The sequence below is a fragment of the Hermetia illucens genome, chromosome 4 (genome assembly GCF_905115235.1).
Source record: "Hermetia illucens chromosome 4, iHerIll2.2.curated.20191125, whole genome shotgun sequence".
Classification (NCBI taxonomy): Eukaryota; Metazoa; Arthropoda; class Insecta; order Diptera; family Stratiomyidae; genus Hermetia; species Hermetia illucens.
In genome coordinates, this window is record NC_051852.1 from 141,104,760 (window position 1) to 141,116,593 (window position 11,834).

An 11,834-nucleotide genomic window follows, 5' to 3' on the forward strand; every position below is an offset into this window, starting at 1 on the left:
TATCCCTTGTGAAACAAAATTCCTGTTCGCCGTAGTGGGGATATCCTTGAGAATATCCAATTTTGAATGGGAAGAAAGAACACATATCCATATATATACAGGTAGTATGTATGATTGCCAAATATAGGAGAATAATATCGAATTCCTTAGGTAACAATAATTTATTCCTTTCTTCCACAATTAAAATCATGAAGCATGTTGACCTTCCAGCCTTGATGACAACCAACTAAATTATGGCGTTACACATAATTCCGCATGGAAATGTTCGTTGCTCTGTTACCGGCGATATCAAATGACTCCATACGTGTGTGTAATGTTAAACGACACTGACACAGAAATTCCGATAGCTGGTCTCAAGGTAGGAAATAGGGTGATAAATAAAGATGAAAAAAGTGGGAATTGGTTCACTTACTTTTACGGGATATGCATATGTAATTCTGCAACCTTCTCACAGAAATTCGGAATTTATTAACCCACTTACCTTTTGCATGAACTTTTACTCTCGTTTGTAAGTTGTTTTGGTGAATTGTTAATGCAAGAACTGCTCCGAAATGTTGATATCGATGCCAACGGATTTTTTCACGGTTAGTGCTGAAGTAAACAGTGTAGCGGGCACTTTGGGGATCAGAAAATATCTGATTGTTTGCCTTTTGCTCCCAGGACACTTTCAATTTATGTATGAAATATTGTCTCAAACTTTTCAGAATAATTCAAATTATTTAACGTTAGCTGATTGGTACCGAATTTCGTTTCGATTCTGATGCAAAAAAAATGTTCTCCTTTTTCTCTGAAACAACCGGGCCAGGATAAAGACCGACCGGGTTAGCTGGCAAGCATTCGCTCAATTGATTGACGTGGTGAGCTACTGTAGCAGAAGCGGGAAAAACTTTTTTAATTAAAATATTGGACGACGCCAGACCAGTCTTTCAACTTTCGATTAATTAAAAATTACGTTTCGGGTTTCTGTTGGCGGCACAATGTCACGAAGGATGCAGATTCAGGACATTTGGAATTCTCTCTTCTCGTAGGTTTTTCTACGTTTTTTTGCTCTCTCTCTCTCTCTCGGAAAACTTCTTCTTTGAGTTTTCTTTGACACGGTCACTGAATGGACACAGACAAGAGACCCCGATATGCCGTCGACGCTGCCTGAATCGAGTGTATCCTTTTCACTGTGAAATGCACTTTGAAATTTTCTCAATACGTGAACAGAGAAAATAGTTTTTCTTTCCGGGATAGTTTGAAGGTGAATTTGTTCGAATTTGCAGCTTTGATTCGATGTTTTTTTTTCAATGGAAACTGGGAAAACTTTGGATTGATTTTCCAATGAGTATCAGCACGAATTCTTGGTTCTTTGTTTAAGCACAGCCAAAGTTCGGAATGTTCAGTCAAAACACTTCAATCATTAAAATCGGAGAAATTTTCAACTTAAATTTTCCGCAAATTCAGATCCTTTTATATCCTTCCGGGGACGTTAAGGATAATTCGAAATCCGACTTTTTCCTGTTCTCACACAAATTTATTTCGCGAAATCAAGTAGTACCGTCACGTCCACGCGAACTATCTTATTCGCCTCGCGATATGGTAGTAAAAAATTAACGGGAAACTTCGAAAAACTGGTCGAAATTTTTGCATTGCATCGATTTTTATATAACGGCTCTATGTGTAAAAAGTCAGTTGGTTTGGGTGTTTTGGTAACCTTTGTCGTCTCGACCCGCAGCCTGCCCAAAAGGCCGGCTCAAACGATTGGATGAATCGATCGCGCGCTATAGTAAGAAGACTCAAAATCCAAAATCGAAAAAAAAAAGATTGGATTGAGTCCCGCCCGGGGGCCAAATGACACAAACATTGCAAATGAAATGTAAAAATGAATGTATGAATGGCAAAACGAGCGCCATAACAACAAAAGATCCATTGAAAATAAAAATAGAAGAAGCAAAAAAGAAAACGAAAATAATACAAATAATAACAAAAACAAAAATAACAACAATGAAAAAAATTGTTATCTTTTTGTTTATGTTTTTTGTGTAATGGGGGTACATAGAGTCGTTGCAAAAATTGTCCACGTGAGGTAGATTTCAGTTTGGAAATTCGAGTCTTCTTGAACGACATCCCAAACCCCAGAAAATAGGATCACTGACACCAACGAGAAGGACCTCTAGGATTTCGAATTTTCTTTGAAGAAAGTCAGAAAGCTTTCCTCGCAATTCCTCTATCTAAATCTAGATTTTGTTCGGTTTCTTTTATTTGTATTTTTTAACAAGCACTCCCCAAAAGGATGCGAACCCCAAACAGAGAAATTAAAATTTTTCTTGTCCTGGTTCACCCTTACCCTACCCAAATGTGTGAGACACTCTGTGATATGAAGATAGACCTATGTATCTTTTCTCTTTTTTTACTCTTCGAAGCTACTAATATCTTTCGTAATAAGTATTATTCAAATCTGGATTTCCATTAATCCATTTTCTCGAAAAATTCCCCAAACGTCCAATTTCCACTGTGTTTTCCTGTACCCCATTGCCCGTGCTGGAATACATAAGTGTACGACAGGTCCCTCTTAGCTTTCCACTTATAATCTTATGCACCCATATGAGTAAAATTTTCGAATTTCTGTTTTTTCCACTTTTTATTTTAACTCTCCATTCTATACAAAGCCATGTGTGCACTTACTACGCCATCTCAATGGAGCTGGAAAGCTCCCCGGGCATTCTTTCTAATAGTTTTTTCGGGGCAATTGGATATGTGCGCGCGTTTGATTGATTGCCATTTGTGGGGGTTTGGAGTATCTCCCTGGTAATCTGGGTACCTCCATCCCATTACGTGCCTGCAACACTCGCTCGACGGATAAGTACATGTGTGAAGTGCTCGAATTGGCGCGGGCGTCACATTACTTCGATAGATTGTCTGTTGCAATTCTTTCGACAAATTATCTAATACTTTTCGCGCATTAAACATTCATTTTTTCATCAGACAGCGGCTTTGGTGTACCAATGTTGTGCGGTATCTCCCTCAAGGTGTGCATGACACTCAGGTTTAGTTTTGAATGCCTGAATGCGGTTGGAAATTAATTCGAAATTTTCGGCATATTGTTCACGAGACAAGTGTGATTCAGGATTATATTGTATCTGAAAAGTGAGCTGTTATCTAATTCCCGGGATGGGTCTCATTTATGGCTTTGGGATCGATTTCTATAAATTATATTGTTGCAATCGTGCATGTACATGTAATATATGTGCAGTGTCTTTGCAGGTAAAGTGCTCAAAAATTTTCCACAGAGCGTAGAAAGTGCTCAAGAATGCGAATTTTTGTAAAGAAATTGCATTTGATTGATGGAGGCATGCGCTTTCTTAAGACTCTTTTAGATGTAACTGGGGTGTACATAATTTTTCTGGGACATTGACTGATTGACGTTGGTTTAGGTGCAGTATTGCTCGGCCTTTCAAATAAAAACTAGAACTACAATCAAATTTGTGCTGTCCTAAGATGATATATTCTTTGTGTACTTTTCTACACACCCCCATTTTTAAGGGGGTCATTCCGTGTGAAGGCCATTTTTTTTGGCTTATTTAGAATTTTTTTGTGAAGAACTGGAGACAGATGCAAATACGAATTTTTCACCATAGATTTATTAATATCTTAAGCGTACATAGCAATTTTTCCTGCCCAATCACATAGTTCCTTATTGAAATACAGAGGAATTTATGCACCCATCTCCAAAAGAAGGTGTTTTTCTGCTGCCACGCTAGAGAGCGCTGCGATCATCTTCGAGAAAAAAGCTAGACGGCATTTTAACGTACAGGCTTAACTACAGTCCGCAAACTAGGATTATTAAAAAAATATTAAAAACTAAATTTTTGGTGTTTTGTTAAACTTTCTTTTTTTTGAATTTTGGCGTTTTTTTACGGCTTCTTCAATGAATAAAAAAAACTACTGAATGAATCGTAATTATCCTAATTTGCGGAGCGTAGAAATATGTTCTGAATAAGTCGTGAAAATTTCAAAGAATTTGGTTGGATAGATTTTGAGCTATGGTGGCAGCCGATTTTCAACATGCGGTTTCTAGAAAAACGCACTTAAAAAGTAGAATTCGATTTTTAGCCATAAAACTTTAACTGACCATTAATCTGCTATACCTAGTCCATAAACCTTAGGTTTCTTGAGGAAACACTTATACGGCCTTGGCTTCAATTCTTGTCCTTTTAGCGAAGTCATTCGAACGTCATTCGGCCCGATAAATACGAGCTTTATTACGGCGATTGACATAAATCTGGCATGTGACTTATCACGTGTTTAACACTATAATTTCCGAACGACTCCGAATATCAAAAAATCACTTTGCCCATATATTCTACACTATATCTAGATACAATTGATGCCAAAAAAAGATTCGATTCCGCGGATCCGACACACGGGATGACCCCCTTAAAGTTTTGTGTAAAACAAAACTTTATTAAAATCGGTTGATTATCTGTCTGTCTGGATACTTTTTTCCGGGGGTGGAAATCTTCCAAAGACACTGGAACACATGTTCCTGGCGTGTGAGATTTTTGCCCACTAAAACTACCCCCTAACCACTGTCCTCTTCCCCGCGGAACCACCACAAAGTATTTCGTCGCGGGGTGGACATGGCTCTAGCCTCTCCCTTCGCCCGTCGATTGGTGTGCAATCATTTTTCCAATTATATCTTCCGGTGCTAGTGTTCCTCCCAATGTCTCCTCTAGACTCTTCCTTTCCTCAGTGAATCTAGGACAATGGAAGAAAACATGTTCCGGGTCCTTTGGAATGTCGTCGCAGCTGGGAGCTGAGAAACTGCGTGAGATCATAGTTTATCTCACCATGCGAATCAATCTGTGGGTCTATCGACCCTTTTTCGCTTCATCCCATCGTTGCTGCCACCTGCTTAACGATTCATCCCTTTCGGCGTTTTTCATTTGCCGATCAGAGGAAGAATCGGGTAGATACGTGCCATCTAATCGGCCGAAATGTCGATTGGAATCATTCCCGTTAGTGCATAGGCCGGTTCGTCTGAGATGGTTCTAGAACCACAGCATACTCTTAGGGCGGTTTTCCTATACGCCGTGCTCATCTTTTGAGCATTCCGTGTGGTATGCAATGCAGTTGACCAAATTGGTGCTGCGTGAAGCAGTATAGAACTCACCGCTCCAACCTTCTTTTTGTTAAGTATCTGTCGACTCTCGCAGTTAAGTAGCTAGGTAGACCAATTGTCGCCAATGATCTCCCTTATAAGGTTTCAACTGGCAGAGTTAAACGCATTTTGCACGTCAAGGGAAACCACAGCACAATACTTGCTAGTGCCACCCCTTTCGTGCATCGCATTTTCAGCTAAGCTAGTGACCAGTTTGAAGTGCCGATCGTTGATCAGGCCGTACGGAAGCCGAATTGTCGGTCTGATAAGCCTCCTAAACTTTCTACAGCTGGGAGCAATCTGTTGTAGATTATCCTCTATAACATTTTCCCCATAGTGTCCAACAGACATTTATGCCTGTAGGAAGATGGTTCACGAGGAGGTTTACCTGGTTTAGGCAACAGCATTCACCTTTGCTGCAATGTCTCAGGAAAGATCCCTTCCGCCAAGCATGCTTCAAATAAGTCTACGAATATGCCTAGCCTCGATTTAAAGGCCAGCGTAGGGGCTTTGTTTTGGTATGCCGTCGAGGCCGAGCGCTTTGTTATCTCCCAGCCTACCGCAAATCTATTACTTCTTCCGTCGTTACTGGGGGTATTGCAGCCTACATGTAAAAATGTGTGTAGACTGTAACCACTTGTGTTCGCCTGAGGGAATAAACCGTATTGGTGAAAGTGTAACGTCCCGGCATTGATGAGTCGCATGCCTTTGCGATACACTCCATAGTATGGAGGGGTCTTTCCGAGGGTGTACCTTGTATAGTTTCCTGGTCCAACCACACATCTATGAATGTTTGCTCGTCAATTGCTTTCGCAGGCCAATCTCCCGTTCACCTCATTTTTGGACAAGCCGATTTCTAACTGCTAGATTTTCTCTTCAGGCCAAAGAATATTGCCTGGTGATCATTATGGGTGTACTGTTCACTGACGTTCCGGGACATATCACGAGCTGGTAAAGGACCAACAAAAGTCAGATCCACAACTGAACCGGAACCCCCTTTCTCGTAAATATTAGCCTGACCATCGTTAGCCAATACGACATCTAACTGCGCGAAAGCCTCCTAGAAACGCACTCTTGCATTCGTCAGTGAACTTCCCCATTTTGTTGCCTATGCATTGAAATCACCGGTGATGACTTTTGGTTTCCATCCTTTTGCACCCAGAACCAACCTGTCCAACATGTCCTCGAATTCAGCCAACGTCAGGCTTGAAGGAACATAGCAGCTGTAGACGTATATGCCGTCTATTTTTGCCCATACGAACCCGCTAGTGGACTGGTTCATACATTACTGTTTGGCTTTGTTCCCGCGTGTTGGGTCGGCTACCCATACATTATCGTTAGGGTTTCTATTGGGGTCGCTTATTATAGCCACTTGCACTTCTTATTCATGGGTGGTCTGCGAGACCAGATCTGTTTCACCACAAGGTCTGCATCGGCTAGACCGATCAACTTCACTTGTGCACACTCTTGTTAGATGTTCGTACGAGAGACACTTGAAGCATCTCCTCAATGAGATATGCTCGCTAAGGCGACAAACTACCCATCCAAAACGGACATTCCCGATATCCACCAGCTTGTGCGCTGCTTCTGTTGGCAGCCGGATGGTCGCCGGCTGTGTACCTCCATACGCCTTCCTAAGGCTTACAATGGATGCCTTCGGAAAGTCGTACAGCTTGCACTGCTCCGTTCAGGCAGTGGAGATTTCTGCCTTAGAAGTGACCTCATCTAAGTCCTTGCACTGTTATAGCGATTTCATACTTTCCCTAAGTGAATTTTTGATTTGGCTGCGGAAGCTGTCGGTTTTGCTCTCTTCGAACCTTTTCAGTTCCAGCATGAGATGGTGCTTACATTCCCCCCAAATCTTTGAGATCAGCGCCAGCTTTCACTCTTCTTGGTATGTCTGCTTATGACATGCTACTCATGCTCGAAATGATGATTGTTTCGGGGCGGATCCTCATTTCCTCTTTCTTTCTTTTCGGCTTCTTTAGTCCAACCTTAGTCCAACCGTCATGTAGTTTTTCAGACTGTCTGTCCGTCAGTTTGGCTGTCTGTCTGTCAAACACACTTTTCTCGGAAACGGTATAGCGATTGACACCAAATGGAAAGGTGGGAACTGTGAACGCTCACGTATATATTGAGTTACATCATTCTACGTCGAATTTAAAGGGGAGGGTCGCCATACATGCAAAAGTGGGGTGTAATTTTTTTTCACCAAATATAGTCGTGGTCGTGGGGTATCAAATGAAAGGTCTGGATTAGTATTTTTCCAAACCGGCTTTATTTTTGACATTTATAGGAAAGGTGGGGAGTGCGCGGGGTCGAAAGTGACCATCTGTTTCACGGACCCATCCTCAGAAACTACTCAACCGAAAAATCTGAAAAAATCGGGAGGTTGGCGCTATATGGTAACTAGGCTCTGAAATAAAGTTAAAATAGTATATAATTATAATTTTCTGCAATTTACTGTAAAACCTCCCTTAGGTCTATCCTAGAATCACAAAATTTTGCAGCAATGTAGGGTCTAATATAGAGCATTTCTACCAAGTTTGGTGGTAATCGTACTATTACTAAAAAAGTTATAATAGGTCAAATTTGTCGCTCCTGTACAAATTCAAGACTCTGATTGAGAATATAACGGGAAAGGGGATATTCTCAGATAATATATGCATATATTGCGTGCTACCTACTAATGGAACAAATGTCCACTGAAATGTTTTTATAATATATATATAATTTCATATCTGAAGCGTCCAGATTCTGGTTTCCCGACTTTTTTATAATGATGCCAAAGCTTAGAGGACGGTCCTTTGATGCAATAAAGTGATTGCACAGCCTTGGCGAAGAGGAAGGAAATTAGGGTTTGGAATGGAGAAGTGGTTGGGCGTGAAGGAAGTGGCTATGCACTTCTTGCCTAAACATCTGTGCGTTGTAGTTAGACGGGAAGTCAGAAGATGGTAGTCTGTTCCATATTCGTATAGTTCGAGATAAGAAGGATTCGTGGTATTTCACAGTGCAACTAGCACTGACCCTTAGAGTATGGGGATGAGAGTCGCTACTTAGTCGGGTGTTGCTTTTGGGAGAGGCTCTACGATAAGACCTGATATTTCCCTGGAGCAGTGACAGTTATAATAACGATAGAGGAGACAAAGACATCCAACCTTTCGTCGGTACTCAAAGGGCTCAATTTGTGATGTAATGCTCACATTACCGATGAGTCTAAAAGCTCTTTTTCTGAGTGAGCTTTGTCCATCTACCATTTTCGGTCCCCTTCGATTCGATCGCTGATGGTCGCACTAAGTACTCAGGCTTCCCCTTTTCCGTGCTTCTAGCTCCATTCTTCGGAACTACTATTATCTTTTTTCCTCTTCGCTGCCTGAAAATTCCCTAAAGGTTAGGTGTCATTTGGGCTGGCTTTGACACTGTCTAGACTGTCGGTTTCAGTTTCTCCTTGTGTGGTCTTTCCTTTTCCAGCGACCTATTATAGAGGACCCTACTGGTTGCCTCCATTTTTTCAATAGTTTGGTGCACGTTGTGCTTGTCTTCATGATGCATGAAGGGTAGTTTTCAATGAGTCTTGATCGGATCACCCTTAGCCTTTATTTCCGACCTTTTTAGTGTCTTTGGCATTGGTGGAGATCATAGAATTAAAGAGCTCCCCTTGAATGGGTTAATCCTTGATCTTGGAGGGTCTCCTGCGATCGTCTTTCTTAGAAAGATGCGGTGTGTGACAAAGCCGCCTTCGTGGGCCATCGACTTCCATTCAGCCATCATTTTTTGACTTCGTTAATGATGTTCTTGACAAAGTTATGCTTCGCTTGAACACCTCTTTCTAAAAATCTAAATCGCTTGTAGCATATGATGTCACGGTGGTCAAATTGTCTACCACTAAGACACTGCGGTCGAGGGATATCGACGGTCGGGAGCCCACTTGCTCATTCTCAAATGCAGCTGGTAGTGGGGTACCAAGCCCTTCCACCGTAACTGTATTCCATCTCACTTCTTCCATGTTGGTTTTGCTTTCTGCGTATCCTCCCCATAGGCACTTTCATCCACGCGCCAGAGATGAGTAAACACCAGGCCGTGTACAGTCAGAAAAGAGAAAAAGGAAAGTACATGAAGACAATATTTACATATCAATAGGTATGCCCCTATCCGCCGCCTGGAGGTGCGTCTGATGGGGGATCTGGCGATTCCTCATAGTTTACTCCTATTGATATGAAATTTAGTAGAAAGGTGGGACTTGTAAATTCCCTCACAGGGAGTGAATAACACAGTTCCACGTTAAGTTTAGGTGGGGGTACATGCAAAGGGGGGAGGTTGAATTCTTTTTACCGAATATTACCATGTGGGGTATCAAATTAAAGGTCTCGGTAAGTACTTTCCGAAGCCGGTATTGGTTTTCAGTTTTGTAAAGTCTAATATATTTTCGAGAAATGAAATAAACGTACATAAATGGCATATTTACGAATTTCTTAGAAATGACTTCTCCCAAAGCAGTCTTCAGTGTTGTTGGTATTGTTTGAGAATCGAAATTGGGTTAATCGTTACGTTAATCGCTTCCTTCTCCAGTAATTCCAACAATCTAAATGGAATAAAATTATTAAATTATTTCTGTGTGAAAGCATATTTTTAATCTAGAATAAAGAAAGTCGTAAAACGACTGATATACGGGTACCGGGAATAAAACAGAATGAGTATTAAAAACGGTCATTAAAAGAAATCAAAACAATTCTAAGAATTCTATCTACAACCATTTATAAGGATAAATAGATACATATGTAGGTAGGTATGTAAATTCAATAGAGATGCTTGAAACGCGTGTACTTGTGAGTACATCATTCCCCGCTCCAAACCGCTAAACCCTCAGCACAATGATAACGCAAAATTTGATTTCACTTTCATCAGAATCTTTTATTACACGTTATAGATACTCGTGTATTTTTTTTGCTATGGAGTTATAACAACAAAATGTAAATAAACAAACAGTGGAAGTTTTGCAGACAGCGACGAGAGAAAATTTACATTTCAATGAACGATTTTGGAAAATTAAGAGTTCACTTTACCATAAATAGTTCAGCAAATGGTAGCAATTTGGATGTTAATATTTACATAACGTTTTTTGAGGTCGTCCTCACTGTTTCGGTTAATAAATCAAAGGTAATTGTTTAAAATAGAAAGAAATATAATTTTGAGACGCAAAAAACTTATAAATGGATGAACATGTTAACACCCCGCCCACCTACGATAACAATCTATTCAAATTAGTAACAGTTATGATTGCAAAATTTAGTGAATAGTGATTTTAGATTGGGATTTCAAGCAAATCTATTGAAATCATTTGATATTTTAGCAATTCATCCTTTTTGCAAACCTTCCACAACCACATTTTCAGCACTTTTGCTTCTGAAGTTACGGTTGCACCTTTTGTCTAGTTTTTCCTGCATTCGTAGGAAAATCTAAAATCGATTTACTACTACCTTTTAACGCGAAATTTGATAAAAAGGTGTGAACTGTGAATTCCCTCGCATGCAGTGAGTAACATAGTTTCACGCTGAGTTTAAGGAGAGGGGGGTAGTCTCGATAGATGCAAAAGAGGGATGTAAATTTTTTATTACCGAATATAGTCATGTGGGGTACCAAATGAAAACCCTCGATGAGTACTTTCTAAAGCTGGCAGCAGTTCTGACGTTTGGTGCAAAACGGGGGAGTACGAGAACTGGGAAGTGATCATGTCATCCACGGACCCATTCTCAGACACTATTCAACCTAAAAGTCTGAAGAAGGGAGCCAACCACCATATGGCCATACGGATTATATTTTTTGGAATTTGACCATTCAGTTCATTGAGCTTGATATTCGAGGACGTCGTTTCGAGCACGGAGAAACGAATCGGTGATTTTAATGCCAGGGCCCTTGAATGGGGCATTCCTCAGTTAGACTCCAGAGGGAAACGGATTCTGGAAATGGTGGCGAGAACCGGGCTCGTAGTTTTAAACACAGGATCCACACTAATGTTTCGGCGCCTAGATTGTGAAAAAAGCATTCCTAACATCACTTCTGCGTCGGAATCTCTGCCATCATCGGTGGACGGGTGGCGAGTCCTAGAAGACCGCCAGTACATCGCGTTCGAAGTGGTTGACGCACCTTGCCGGCGAGCACCAACACTATGCTCCCCCTGCCTGTGGAATGTCGCGAGGGTGAACATTGGGAAGTTCGTCGAAGCTCTTGGAGCAGGCAGAGCCGTACGAAGGGTGCTTTGGGGGTGGTAGTGCCGCAGCTGACACCGTCGTAAATTCAGTGATGAACTTGATAACGATGGCTTATGAGGCTTCCATGCTCCTATGTACTGGTGGATGACAGAAATTGCAACTTAAGGAGGGAGTGTCATAAGCTCCACCGTTTGGCGCAACGTTTGCACGCCAACGACGGGGCATGCATAAAGGCATAGTATAGATTAGCAAAAAGGAAACTCCGCAGCCCTATAAATAAAAGCAAAGCTCGCGGCTGGCAGAACCTTGTCAACGAGGTGAATGAGGACCCGTGGGGAATTGGCTATAAGCTTATCACCCGAAAAATCGGGGCTCTGCGCCAGGTCCTGATGGCATCCCGGTGGAAATTTACAAACTGGTGTTCCGCCAATGGCCAGACTTGCTGCCTCAGAAGTTCAACGCTTGCTTGAAGGAGGGCATAT

The 11,834-nt window shown here is 41.4% G+C and overlaps 1 protein-coding gene across 1 annotated transcript in view; it reads right to left on the bottom strand.

Moving 5' to 3' along the window:
• Positions 1 to 1,614, bottom strand: part of LOC119655025 (serine protease 27-like) — a 39,916-nt gene extending 38,302 nt beyond the window's left edge. The window contains exon 1 of the mRNA XM_038060700.1: positions 482 to 1,614. Within this exon, the coding sequence (XP_037916628.1) occupies positions 482 to 490 (9 nt within the window). The 5' untranslated portion in view covers positions 491 to 1,614. The remainder of the gene's footprint in view (positions 1 to 481) is intronic.
• Positions 1,615 to 11,834: the final 10,220 nt, after the last annotated feature.